A 15672-nucleotide genomic window follows, 5' to 3' on the forward strand; every position below is an offset into this window, starting at 1 on the left:
GTGGAACACTTAATTTTCATTCATTTACTCCAACCAAAGAAGTAACACATTTAACTGCCCGAATTTATTCAGACAGTGAAAAATCAAAAGTTGTAGTTATTATGAAGTAAGTAATTTTATAACAAACAATTTAATCCGGTAGATGATCATTGGTACAATCCAACCATTATTTCTTAACCAGAACCTAATCCCATCACATCCCATCATATCCTATCCCACTAGAACATTGAACATCCTATCCCATTGAATATTGACAACTTAAATGTGTATAATGCTAAGTGTCATTGGCAAAGAGTGAGTGTCCAATAACTGTTACATTTTCCAGCAGTCCAACACCCTATGTATAACAATAGCAGGTATAGGCGCTTGGCGGTTGCAGGCACTGCGCGACTTGGCCGGTCGAGCCAGCATGCCACGACGCGACGCAGCGTTCCATCAATTAATTTTTATAAGGCCAATTTTAAAGTGTCCGTATTTTTAAAACTTGGTCCGTGAAGGGGACAAACAGGACTATATGCCCATTTTTTTCAGATTTTTAAATATTTCCCCGCTATAAAAAAATGACATTTGTTGTAAACAATTGCAAAATAAATAGTCAAAAAAATTTTTTTATTAATTGGAATAATTTTTATTTGATACTCCCATGGGTCTGCTACAAGTACCTAAAATTTCATTTTTATAACTTCTTTACTTTAGTAGCTATTATTTATTGAAAAAAGGGAGCTCTATATTTCAAACAGATGTAAAACCAACAATTTTTTAAATTTTTAAAAATCCTTCGAGATACGTTTATATATCACTAAAGACTACAACATATTCAAAGTAGAACAAAATCCGACATGGTACTCCGAAAAGTGTCCGATTTCGCATGGAATGACCCCAGAGGGAAAAACCTTAATTTATCATAGCTGTAATTTTCAATAAAGATATTAGAACGAGCCTGACCTTCATTGTATGAAGATCTGTTAATAGCTTGCATTTCTACGTTGAGTGAAGTACTGAAATATTTTTTGAGCCAAATATTTATTGAGTGAAATATTTTTAAAAATATTTCAACCTTGGGTGCTTCATCCTCATCTCAGATCACCAGCAAATAGAAGAAAAAAATAATGCAGAACAGAGTGAAGGAATAACTATCAATAAAAGAAGACATTTGTCACAAGACGCACAAGACATTTTTTTGACAGTGTGCAAGAACATAATTACAGTTTATGGTCTAAAAAAGGAAGAAGCTATTAAAAAAACTGCGACACTAACGGAGGTTTCAACGACGAAAATTCGGACATTATTTATATGTGACGTTAAAGAAAGGAAGAAATGCAACAAGCATGGGCAAAACAAAAAATTAACTCCGTTTTTGCAGCACCGCATTCGAAGACAAATTTATTTTTCATACAGAGGAAATCAAAGACCCACAATTGAAACTATTTATGAAACACTTCCACAAACGCAAGGAAAATTTTCGGAAACGTCGTTTAAAAAAGGTGGTTAAAACAAATGGGATTTCAATTTAAAAAAGTTTGAAAAAGAACAGCAATTGTAGACCACGTAAGAATTACAAACTGGAAACCTTTATATTTAACGACAATTGCTAAATATCGTGAAGAAAAAAGAACAATATATTATCTGGACGAGACATGGTTTGATACCCATGAAACTGCAGCGAAAGGGTGGACGGATTCATCTTCGCAATATATTGCGAAAATACCAATAAACAAAAGAAAAAGGCTAATTATTTTACATTGTGGCAGTGAAGAAGGATGGGTGCCCAATTGCTTGAAATTGTGTGGAGTGAATTTAAACAATTGCAATGTGGATTATCACAAAAATATGAAGGCTGTAATATTCGAAGAGTGATTAATCAAAAGCTAATAACAAACATAAATTTTATTTTCAAATTATGGAAATGCTTACTGTTTGGATTTCCAAACCTAAGTTTATAATAATATCGCCTATAACTCGATTCAACGAGAACTGGCAGGAAGTATAAACAGAAAGTTCACGTAATCGACGCTACGGCCACAGATAATAAGCTGCTGAACGTTGCTGCTCAGGGGCGTTTTGTTGCGGCCTCTGAAGACCCTCGCACTACGCATTAAATACAATCATGGTGATTTGATCGCAAATTATAAAATTAAATTAAAAATTATGTTGCAGCAAATATTATAACGTTCAGATTTACGGGTATACAAAATTTATTTCACGAGTAATTAGAACATGTTACGGTTGAAAACTGGAGAAGATGTGTTGAACATGTTGTTCAAGTTATCAAACACAAATTTTGATAATTGGACCATAATATTGATATATTAACCGAATCATTTATAATTAATTTAAATTCTAACAGTTCAAACACAGTACCAACATAAATTGTATATAGTAATAAATAGATAGAGGTTTTGACGCAAAATCGCACGAATGATGAAGATCACCTTGTCCAACGAGATGAGACAGAAGACGGATAGTTCTGTCTTTATTCATTGATACCGAAGTCTTGCAATTATAAAAGTATGTTTAATTTTCAGTTTCCAGAAAGGTACAAGCCGACCTATAGCGTTTGGCTTTGTATCTTGCCAAATGTAGGAAAGAACAGCGAATGAAGAATAACACAATGCGAAATATATTTATTTTTCATCAGTTTATGAGCTGCTCGCGTGCTGCTCGCAAACTGTTCGCCCCTGTGTATTCCCGGCATTAGTGTACTCCCTATTTCGTATCTTTCACGAAGTGCATTATATTTTAGACATGTTAACATGAGATGGTTTATCGAAATTGGTACATTACATTTTTCTTAAATTAAAACCTCGTCTTTCATTGATAAGAATGCACAAGTGCATTTGGTGTAGCCTCGAGTAATGACGACCTGATCTCTTTTTTACAACTTCTTGCCTATTTTATCTTTAGCAAGAAAGAAGTTGCAAATGGCTTTTAAGTGGATGTAAGCTAATTGTCTCGATTCTAAATCCCACAAGTACGTCAGGTGTCCTTCTGCTTTCCTAATTAGATCCTCCATAGGTGAACTGTTGAATTTGCTGTTCGTTTAGCTGCCTTATCTGCTTTTACATTCCTCGGTAAATTAGTATAACCGAGTATTCATATGATTTTAACCTTTCTAAGTTTACTTATTATTGATTTGTTTGCAGAATTGTATATGATTTATCTAGACTCTATTTTCGATCTAATTATCGAATTATCGTTTTTAGTACATTTAAACATTTATTTACATTCATTTTGGAGACTACTGATGTGATTATACCATGTGCACATATTGTCAAATTCCAACCCTAATACTTTTAGTGAATTTGTCTGCCCCAGCATCAAATTGTCAAGGTACAGCTTAATTTTGGCGGGGTAATGTTACCTACTAAATATAATAAAAGCTTTTGTCCCGGAGAATTTGAATCTGATTTTACTTATTCAGTTCTGGAGATTATTTATCGTATTTTGCAATATAATTTACGAAGTTCATACATGTACTCTTCGATATAGGCGGGAAAAATAATAGAACATTCTATACAGATCCTTGGGGGACTTTATTTTGCAAGAACGTTTCATCAGATAAGGTGCTACCATTTCTGATCCCGAAGTTGCTTTATTGTTATGAAATTTCTGCACATTTGGCGACCACGTGCACCTCTAGCGTTTTAACGCTTCTCCCGTCAACAATGGAAATTGGTGTATCGTGAACTGTGCGCCGTGTACCTTCAATTAGGCTTTTGTTCAACGGTACCTTGGGCTCAACAACCACTCGCGCCCTCTACTTCGCGGTCGACTACCTCAGTACGCAACTAGGTGGGCGTAAATTCGCCTTTGGGGAGGACTGACCCATGAAGGACAACAAGCACCGATTTGCCAATTGATTTTACGGCCCATAGTAGGCTGTTATATTTATTAATCTCCTGAACTGGAGAACCGTAAATTTGCAAGAAACCGTTGAACTGCACGACCCGCCGAATAGATATATCGGTTTAAAAATACTTTTAACGCTCAGATATTTTTCAAATTCACGATTTAAAATACGAAAATTAGTTTTTTTTTGCATAAATTCATGTCCTGTGGGTGTCGTAACATGTTTTATGCATTTTTAGCAGTCTACCAGTATTTCGCTTATTTTTATTTAAATATTTTAAGCAGAATGCAGAAGATTATGCAAAAGAATTTCTTGTGTAACGCGTTAATATATGTATAACGCAGCAGTGATACCATAGTAACAATGACAAAAAGAAGAAGGAAAAATGACAATAATAATAAAACTGAATATTATAAAAAAGAAGATACTATAATACAAGAAGGTCAATTACTAAACCTTGATAATTTTCATCATTTTTTAATACGGTAAAAATCAAATTGGACTATATTTTATAGATTTAAAACTTTTTTCTACGATATTTTCTAAGAAATGACATACTTACTATTATAATAACTTATGTGGATATTTTTAACAATAGATATAAATGAGTGAATAAACTGTAATACTTGCATTTATAGATAGGAAATGTCTAAATTCTAATTTGAAGTTGGCAGGCTTGGAGTTTCTTTTTGATTCGTTGTAGCGAATCGAGTTTTAGGAAATTCGAGGAAATCGTCCAGAAGCTCGGAGCGTACCCACCAAATATTCTGGGTGGAGAAATTAGTGTGGGGTTATTTTTATTGTATGGTATGCCTGGTGAGTGAGTGGGGAATGAATGAGTGTGGATGTTGGCAACGCTGGGGCGCGAGAGTGGAACGCGCGGAAGTCCCATGTATCGAGAGAGTGTGATGCACACGTGGAGAGAACATTGTGAAAAATATATATACGTTAATTTGTTAAACAGAAAGAGGCTCATTTAATTTGACTACCAAATTCCTCCCACAATTAGGACTTAAGAATAGTACGTCTGTTTTGGAGATTATATCATACATGCCTTGAACTGTGAAACTGAAAATTTTCGTATTTGTATTGCTTGGATCTTTAGAAATCAACAGACGCCATTCTTAATTATGACAAAATTTCAAATGTTGTGTAATAACAGAGAAAACTGTTAAAGAGAGTGGAGTGAAAAAGATGGACCAAAAAGCTTTAAAACATAGAATTCTTTAATCTGAGATTGTTAGGAAATGTTATTGAAGATATAGAATAAAACTTCAAATGTTATGCTAATTTCTTATAAGCAGTTCTCATAATACTCGTGCAAATAAACCCTCTTTATATGATAAGACAATTTTCTTGTCTATTTTTTATTAGCCTACAATTTTATCTCTGATTCTTAATTTTCTCTCTTGATTCTGTTGTTGTATAAAGGCTGTGATATATTTAAATTGTCCCAGTTAACATAGGTACAACCGGCAAAGGAGTAATTCTGCAAAAAAAGCAAGTTGAGAGTGTAGAATAACATTTTTCACGTACGAGGCTTTGTTCTTGAGAAAATCCACTTTGAAAATTTACTGGGTTCCCGTGCAGTAGAGCGTAACTTGACCGTCGTCATCACAAGTAGAAACAGCGCGTAATGGACAGACACGCCAGATAAATTTTCTCACCTAATCTTGAAAACGGAGCATTCTGCGAAAAAATGTTATTCTACATTTTTTATTTATTTGTCACTGAGAATGATTTCCTTTTTTCCTGTATAATATCGTAAGACTACAAGTTCAGTATATTAAGTTTTATTCGATGCAACATTGATGACTACAGAAGAACAAAATCGTACAATCGATCTCGAAAAACATAAAAGTAATTTATATTTTTGGATTATGGAAAAAAGAATTTAAGTATAAAACACGCTTCTTAAGTGTTTAATTTATTTTTCTATGCATCACCTACATAATTGGGTTTTAAATGAATTACACGTGTACCCGTTAGTGTTGGATGTAAGAATAAATCTTTATTCAAATAAGGAATACCGGAAGAAAACTTATTTGTTTATTCATTATTTGTTATTCGTTCACTATTATTCGTTACTCTTGTATATGTCAAGATGTCGAATGAATGAAATTCAGTACTTAATTTTATTTTCAAAGTAAAGAAAATCAATGGCTGCCAACGCGTAATTGCTTGCAACAGATCCGTGTAAATGTACGAAAAACGAATAAATTCATTTTATTTTACTTTTAGTACTCGTGTATTTCAATACCTATACTCAAATAGTATATTCAAATTAAACAGTACGCGAATTTGAATACAGACATATAAACTACACGTGTACATGATTCAGATACACGTAAAATGGGGATCTCAAATATTTTCATTATTAAATAGCGTTTAAAATTTTAGATTCATTCATAAACCAGCTTTTTCAAAAAGTTAACGGATTCTAATTTAGGAATTAAACGTAAACAAAAACTAGTTTTGCGAATTAAATAAAAATTTATATTCGTTATTTGTTGGGAATTCCAACACTTAGCAGCGGACCCCTTATTTAGTTAAAATTAGTTAAATTACTTGAGTAGCAATTTGGCAAGTACCTTAGGGTACAAAGCAAATTGCCGTACTATTAAGCCGTTAAGCACCGTACCTTGGGACCATACCTGCCTCTTGGGACCGCGGACATCCACCCCTGTACCACCCTTAGTGGGCGGGATTTCGAATATCTGAGGACTGGCCCACGAGGGATGGACAGGGGCTTGATTGGATACCAAATGTCTCCACCTATTTGGGAATCCTTATATATTCGCGGGGCATAGGACTCTTCAATTAGAACATTCAGAACATTCAGAACAGTAGAACATTCAGAACAGTAGAACATTCAGAACAGTTAGAATACCTCAAGAACCTTTGCAAATTAGAATCGAACTAAGGATTAAAATTGAACCAAGAACATTGAAAAACTGTTAACACATATGTACATATTGTAAATAAATTCAAGTATTGGTAAATAGTATTGAACTGTCTATTTCCTCAATAAAACGGCTCCACGAACCTTGTGGGAGCCTACATATGGTCCTTCGAGCCGGATACAGTGTTTAATGTGTACAGTATTTGTGAACAATTGTGGACGATAAATCGAACAATAAGGACATCGTGTTTGTATCGAAACACCACGGACGGACATCAAGGAATTCTACGCTTTCGACTTCCACGTAGCCGACGCTGATCCATTTGAGAGACGCTAGGCCCTGACGGACTACAGGACTTGGAACGGCGTTGCAGAATCCACAACGGACATCGAGGAAGCTGATCTGGGAAGCATTCACTGATCACCTCCTTATTTACTCATCTAATCCGTAAGTCATTCTTGCATTTCTCGAATTGTGTTAACAGTAGCAATTATGGACCCAATCTTGAAAACGCACATTTCGGACCGTACGAAGGTGAAGACTGCCTTGACTCGTTTTAAGAAATTTTTTGAATCATACGACCGCTCAACTTCGGTAACAGCACTGGAAATTCATTTGGGAAAAATTTCGCAATTGTATGAAAAATTTGATGGGATACAATCGTTAATAGAAGATATCGTAGAAGGAACCGATCTCGAAGAAAAGAACGCGAACGAACGAGAATCATTTGAAACTTCGTATTGTAATATAGTTGCCGCAGCAAAGGATTATATTGCACAAACGCGAGTACAAAATTTTGCGCACACGAACATGTCAAAACAAAGTACCTCGTCTTCGGGAACTGAACCTCAATTTCGTGTCAAATTGCCTACGATAGAATTACCTACGTTCGATGGGACGTACAGTTTGTGGTTAAAATTCAAGGACACATTCGAATCATTAATCCATAACAATAAAGCTCTAGGTAATATTGAAAAATTTCATTATTTAAATTCCTCGTTAAAGGGCGACGCAGCTCGCGTAATACAATCGTTAGGAGTTTCTGAATTAAATTACGGTCTTGCATGGAAAGCGTTAAAGGACAGATTCGAGGATCGCAATACAATCAAGCACGACCACATCCGTACATTATGGGACTTGCCTGTATTAACGAAAGAATCTTACTCGGGACTTCGGCGGTTACTCGATGATATGAAAAATAGTTTACTCGCACTTAATGCATTAGGAGAACCAACAGAACATTGGGATAGTCTAATTATATATTTATTAACGACGAAGTTAGACACTGTAACGATACGTGAGTGGGAACAAAAACAATCGAACATTGCGAGTGATGTTACATTGCGGGATATGACCGACTTTTTAGAGAAGCATTGTAAATACCTTGAAAAAACTGCAAAGGCCAAGGTAGTACCGTCGAATAAGATTGCAATAATTAATGAAACACGAAACACTCGGTTCAAGAATGTAGCAGCACACGTTGCGAACACGCGGACAGAATGTATACTTTGCAAGGCTGAGCACCCGTTGTATAATTGCACTCAGTTTTTAAAATTATCTCCGGGCGACCGTATTTCGAGGATTCAGGAATTGCGTGCATGCTTTAATTGTCTCCAACAAGGACATAGAAATATGGAATGTACGCGTGGAGGATGTAGGAAATGCTCAAAAAGGCATCACACCCTCTTACATTTAGACAGTGGTGCACATAAACCATCAGTATCGACCAATGTTTCACTCTCGCACAAACAAACACAAAATGTAAATACGGACACTGACACGAACCGTCCTAAAGAACAAATCACTTCACATACGTACATTTCACATTCAAGGGACAATTGTACAATGTTATCCACTGCGGTAGTATATATAACTGATTGTAAGGGACATAGGCAGAAATGTCGAGTATTGTTAGACTCAGGATCTCAGTCTCACTTCATCACTGACGCGCTGATTAAAAAACTAGGACTTCCGTGTAGTACAACGAACATTAGAGTTTCGGGAATAGGAAATTTAGCACGTAACTTACAATATCAATCATGCGTAAAATTAACATCAAGATTCAATGGATTCACCACATCAATTTCATGTCTATTATTACCGAAAATAACCGGAAATATTCCAAGCACACACATCGACTTATCTGATTTACCGATTCCTGCACATATCATGCTCGCGGACCCCCATTTCCATCAACCCGGGGAAATCGATATGATTATCGGAGCAGGTATGTTTTGGGACCTATTGTGCATCGGACGCCACTCTTTAGGACCGAACTACCCATCATTACAAAAGACACAGCTCGGGTGGATTATCATTGGTAATATGACTCGCGCACATCTTACAACACAAACACGAACCACGTGCCATGTTGTAACGAATCAACAGTTACATAATCAAGTAGCGGATTTCTGGAAAATTGAACAATGTATTGATGAAGGACGTCTCATCGACAAAAATCATTATTGCGAGAAACATTTCCTGTCAACTTCAACTCGGGATAACGACGGACGACACGTGGTTGCAATTCCCTTCAAGGAAGAGATCAACGGACTAGGACATTCGAGACAACAAGCAGAACGCCGACTACTTGCATTGGAACGAAGGTTGACCAAACAACCGCAGATTCAACAAGAATATATTGCCTTTATGAGGGAATATGAAGAACTTGGACACATGACGGAACTAAACGAGGAGCAACGTGAAGATGGATTCTATTTACCGCATCACGCCATCATAAAGGAGAGCAGCAGCACCACAAAATTGCGCGTAGTTTTTGATGGATCCGCAAAAACTACATCTGGACTATCCCTGAACGATGTACAGATGGCTGGGCCAGTGGTACAAGAGGATCTACTGTCGATTGTATTACGTTTCCGCAAACATCGGTATGTTCTGTCAGCAGATATCGCGAAAATGTATCGCCAAATACGAGTACGTAAGGAAGATCGTCGCTTCCAAAAAATAGTATGGCGAGAAAATAGTACCTTGCCAATTAAAACGTATGAATTAAATACTGTGACGTATGGGACAACATCCGCACCTTTCCTGGCGACCAGAACCTTGCAATGCATTGGAGAAATTTATGCAGAAGATTCTCCAGCCGCCAGTCGTATAATCTTGGAAGATTTCTACGTAGACGATCTTTTGACTGGCACGGACTGTTTAGAAGAAGCGATCAAATTAAAAAATGACGTATCATCTATCCTGGCAACATCGGGTTTTGAACTCCGGAAATGGGCAACGAACGAGTCGCGTATTTTGAATCCATCGGATGGAATACAATCCCACGTACACATTACATCCGACAAGGAGATAAAAACGCTCGGACTTCTCTGGGAATCGCAGATGGACATACTGCGATTCTTAGTGCAAAAACCATTTGAACATCGTGTCACAAAACGAACAATATTATCGGACATTTCCCAGATTTTTGACCCCCTCGGACTGATTGGGCCAGCTACTATTCAAGCCAAAATATTATTACAAGAACTATGGCAGCTACAAGTTTCCTGGGATGAATCATTGCCCCAACATCTCCATTCACGATGGACAACATTTCGCGAGGAGCTTGGGTCAATAAATAACATTATTATTCCTCGTCATGTATTAGCTGCAGAAGCTGAGAAAATTGAATTGCATGGGTTTTGTGACGCGTCCCAGAAGGCCTACGGAGCCTGTCTTTATCTGCGGACGTTCAACAACGGACAATGGACCACTAAGTTAATATGTGCAAAATCACGCGTAGCTCCATTAAAGGTAATCACTCTCCCAAGATTAGAACTATGTGGAGCAGTACTGCTGGCACGACTTACAAGAAAGGTGCGGCAAGCGTTACGATTATCCTGCGACGAGTACTACTGGTGTGATTCTACGATCACGCTTGCATGGCTCAAATCATCACCCAGTAAATGGAAGACATTCGTGGCCAACAGGACGTCTGAAATCCAGGAACTATCTCGCGGAATTTGGATGTATGTGCAATCAAAGGAAAATCCTGCGGACATCATATCGCGTGGAGTCAACCCTTCGTCACTTGTTTCGGCAACCCTTTGGTGGAACGGACCTTCATGGCTAGAAAGGGACACAGCTACCTGGCCAGCAATAGAACCACATACAACTGAAACACCAGACGTTAACGAAGTACAGTGTGCATTCATTGCAGTAAAAAAGGAACATTTATTCGAACGATTTTCGTCATTCACGCGACTCCTACGCACGATCACATATTGTCTACGGTTTGTAAAAAACGTAAGAATCCGTATTCATAATCGCATCAAGGTAGTGAATAGGTCAGAAGATACTACCAGTGTACACACGGGTTACCTTTCAGTAAAGGAATTGAACGATATCGAAATCCGTCTTCTTCAAATTACACAATCAGATTGTTTTCTGGAGGAACTTAAGAAATTAAGGACTGGGCAAGCGCTCCCAAAATCCAGTACACTACGATCTTTGAATCCATTTCTCGATGAAACTGGACTGATCAGGGTGGGCGGTAGATTGAAAGAAGCCCAGCTTCCCTTTAATCAACGACATCCCGTCATACTGCCATCGAAACATCATCTTACAAAACTTCTAGTCGCACATGAACATTTAAGGTTATTGCACGCAGGCTGTCAAGCGACTCTATCGTCGTTACGCAGACGATATTGGCCGCTTTCAGGTAAAATTCTTATAAAAAACACAATACGAAATTGCGTTCGATGCTTCAGGACTAAACCCGTGACTCAAGAATACCTGATGGGGAATTTACCTGCCGTACGAATTATCCCAACGCGCCCATTTTCTGTATGCGGCGTGGATTATGCAGGCCCGGTATTCATAAAGGAAAAAATACGTACGAGGGTCACATCGAAGGCCTACTTGTGTATTTTTGTCTGTTTCGTGACAAAGGCAATTCATTTAGAGCTAGCTATAGATTTAAGTACCGATGCATTCTTAAATGTCTTGCGACGATTTATTTCCCGCCGAGGACTATGCCGCAGTCTATACTCCGACAATGGAACCAATTTCATCGGCGCGCGCAACGAACTTCTCGAATTAGGCACACTTTTAAGGGACAGTAAACACAATGAACGGGTAACCAAATTTTTAAGTGATAATCAAATTGAATGGCACTTAATTCCGCCTCGCGCTCCTCATTTTGGTGGATTATGGGAAGGAGCAGTAAAGGCCACGAAATTCCATTTGAAGCGCGTTATCGGTGATACGAAACTTACGTACGAAGAATTGTATACGCTGTTAACACAAGTAGAGGCATGTTTGAACTCCCGACCCCTATATCCTTTATCCGACGATCCTACTGATTTATCTCCATTGACACCTGGACATTTCCTTATTGGTGACACGTTGAATGCGCTCCCTGGCCCTGATATTCGACACATCCCAGAAAATCGACTTAATCGCTACCAGCACATTCAAAGAATGTTACAGCATTTTTGGCAACGATGGAACACAGAATATCTCCACCAATTACAACAACGGACCAAGTGGCAGACAGCATCCCCCTCTCCGCTCGCACCAGGGACATTGGTTGTTGTGAAGGAGGATAATTGTCCACCACTGAAATGGAGAATGGGACGGATCACCGAACTTCATCCAGGGAAAGATACGATTACAAGAGTCGTATCAGTTAAGGTCTCCGATGGGATTGTAAAACGCCCAGTAACAAAAATTTGTATCTTACCTATAGACACTGATAACGAAACAGTACCGGGACAAGAATAGAGTTCTATTGCATTTTAATATTTAGTACTGTACACGCACATATCTCTATAGATGTATTTAATTGTATAATCATAGAACTCTATTATTATAATTATGTAACCTTTAATTTAAGTACTGACGTATCTGGATAGATTCACGTCAATTGATTATTAGCCAACTCAAATAATTGTATTGCATATCGTACATTGTAGTTGAACATGCGAGCAGTTCAAGGTGGGCGGAATGTTGGGAATTCCAACACTTAGCAGCGGACCCCTTATTTAGTTAAAATTAGTTAAATTACTTGAGTAGCAATTTGGCAAGTACCTTAGGGTACAAAGCAAATTGCCGTACTATTAAGCCGTTAAGCACCGTACCTTGGGACCATACCTGCCTCTTGGGACCGCGGACATCCACCCCTGTACCACCCTTAGTGGGCGGGATTTCGAATATCTGAGGACTGGCCCACGAGGGATGGACAGGGGCTTGATTGGATACCAAATGTCTCCACCTATTTGGGAATCCTTATATATTCGCGGGGCATAGGACTCTTCAATTAGAACATTCAAAACATTCAGAACAGTAGAACATTCAGAACAGTAGAACATTCAGAACAGTTAGAATACCTCAAGAACCTTTGCAAATTAGAATCGAACTAAGGATTAAAATTGAACCAAGAACATTGAAAAACTGTTAACACATATGTACATATTGTAAATAAATTCAAGTATTGGTAAATAGTATTGAACTGTCTATTTCCTCAATAAAACGGCTCCACGAACCTTGTGGGAGCCTACATTATTTGAAAATAAATGAAATGAAGAAATGAAAATCCTTCCAATTGGTAACCAAGTATCACTCTATAGGCATCGTGTTCTTTTCATGTTTCATGCTCTTTATTCAAAAAGAGTCCTTCTACGTTTCTCTAAATTACAAACGACAATATAAATTACTATACTACTCCGGAAAGTATCAAAGAGCTAGAACTAGAGAGTTACAGTCTATATTAGTTCTTGAAATTAAGTATCTTTGGTAGAGATCTGTAAATTTCAGCTGTAGTATCTCAATATATGTTTACACGAGCCAGTGTAATTAAGTTAAGAAATAAAACAGGCGAAATTAAAGTAACACGTTATAAAATGAAGCTTGACCGTACCGGAAAGTCCGACAAAGTGACTCGACTCGATACGAGAGCAACCCCATTTCCCGCTGCAGGAAACAGCAAATATAAAATCACACCACGCTACAATTCCCCCATTAGCACCGACAACGAGCAAACACGCTCAGTGTATCGCAATAGAACACCGTTGTACATTATTATATCTGCAAAATGTTACGAGTCCGCAGAAAAATCCCGTCTCTTACATCCTTAACGAAATCTTCACAATTGTCGGGAATAAAAATCCATTTTCATAGTTATTTGTTCAATACAAGCGTGGTTCAATAAATGCACAATTGTTGCTGACTTCAGAAACGATTATTTTTAAAAACTATTTCAGTTGATTTTTTTATGCAACGATAATGCTCTTGTTACATCAGTGCATGATTTGCATTGTTTCTGATTCAAAATATTCTTTTAGTTTGTTTATTATTTTTTAGAACAAGATTTACTGAGTCAACATTAACTGGACTAAACGTCAATTATTGACATTTTCATTTTATTATAATTACCTTCTTTTTGAAATTTTAAAATGTTGAACTGATTAAATATATTGATGATTGTTCTCCTGGAACTTTTAAGAAGAATTCTTGAGGTCTAATTGTGTTAAATTTTGATTTATTATTAAGGAGCAAAGATGGTTTCTAATGACGTATTTGAATAATTAAATACCAACAATCTATAAGCATACTGATTTTTATATCTGTTTTTGTGAATTTTGTTGGATTATGTCTTAATATATTTTTAAAAAGTATTTTGCAGAAACAGTCTTCTTAAATAAAGTTAAGAAAACAGAAAAGTTAAAAATTGGGAACTTGAACAGAATGGGAAAAAATTTATTTTTTCAGTCTTTTAATTTAATTTCATCTATTATTTTTTTTGTTCTCAGTTGTGAATATTTGTATCTTTATTGAAGAAGATTCAAAACAAGGTTTGGAAACGTTTGAATAAAAATGATGCTTCAGAAGATTATATTTATAAAATATATTCCAAGTTCATAGAAATTATCTAATGTTAAATAATTCTTCTTTTATGAATTCTGCTGCAACTTTATATTGAGTGATAAGTGTGTCAAATATCCAAAACAGTAGCCAAGATACAATTCTTTTTACACTCGTATTATATTAGTTTATTTATGTTTTTACCAGCAAAACTTTATACAAATAACAAGTAACCAATAAGACCCAACGTACTTACAATTTGTATTTATTCGTTGTAAAATATCTCATTCAATCATTGATATTTTCATTTTTATTATAAGTTGTTAATTTCTTATTCGTTATTCGAAATTCGTATCTGTGTAGATAAAAATTTATTCAATCATTAGTTTTTACTTGTTAATCTATCGTGAAATTTGTCACTTCAGTTCACAGACGATATTTCTTTTTCTGTTGCGTTATTTTACCATTTTTATTCATCGTACAAAATCATAAGCGTTTCATGTTAACGTTTCGCTCTTCGCGATGAAAGGCAATTTGGTACACATTTACGCAAATCGAAAAGTACGAGTAAATCAAGAGTGCTATCTCTGGATCAGCGAACACGATCAGGACACCGACATAAATCCTTCGAAAGCATCACTGAGGCAGATTTGATCTATTTAATCTCTCGATGAAAAATCGTTTCTCCGCGACACTCGTTTTGCTTATCATGTTATTATTCTTTAGCCGAGAACCTGCGAGAATATCTTCTTGGACATCCTATAAAATGTCATAAATTTATCAACTTAGAGCACATTTTTTTCTATTTTTCTTTTAGTCAGATTTGCATAATATTTAGTCTAAGTCTAAGCTTTGAGTAAAGTAATTGCATCAATAGTCGACAGTACAATTTACCGTTATTAGCGGTGTTATTATTAATAAAAATCTTGGGAATAAATCTTGCCATCAACTATCAACTTATGGCACTGCAAGTAAAAACTTCATAATGGAAAGAAATAGAATTTTATTTGTTTAAAATCTTTATGTATTAATGTTTTAAATTAAGACATAAATTACTTCTGTTATCATTTAACCTTTAATTCATAAAATTTAAAAATTAATACAAAATAT

The 15672-nt window shown here is 36.4% G+C and overlaps 1 protein-coding gene across 1 annotated transcript; it reads left to right on the plus strand.

The window, feature by feature from the left end:
• Positions 1–7245: 7245 nt before the first annotated feature.
• LOC122403194 lies at positions 7246–12483 on the plus strand. Its single transcript, XM_043406556.1, has one exon. The coding sequence runs from the start codon at positions 7246–7248 to the stop codon at positions 12481–12483; it is 5238 nt and encodes a 1745-aa protein (XP_043262491.1).
• The last annotated feature ends 3189 nt before the right edge of the window (positions 12484–15672 follow it).

This window comes from Colletes gigas, unplaced genomic scaffold (genome assembly GCF_013123115.1).
Source record: "Colletes gigas isolate AHSC1104 unplaced genomic scaffold, ASM1312311v1 Colletes_gigas_Sc00046, whole genome shotgun sequence".
NCBI classification, from domain to species: domain Eukaryota; kingdom Metazoa; phylum Arthropoda; class Insecta; order Hymenoptera; family Colletidae; genus Colletes; species Colletes gigas.

Excerpts from the sequence above, each read along its gene's own strand:
- LOC122403194 (XM_043406556.1), top strand. The coding sequence starts at position 7,246 with ATGGACCCAATCTTGAAAACGCACATTTCGGACCGTACGAAGGTGAAG.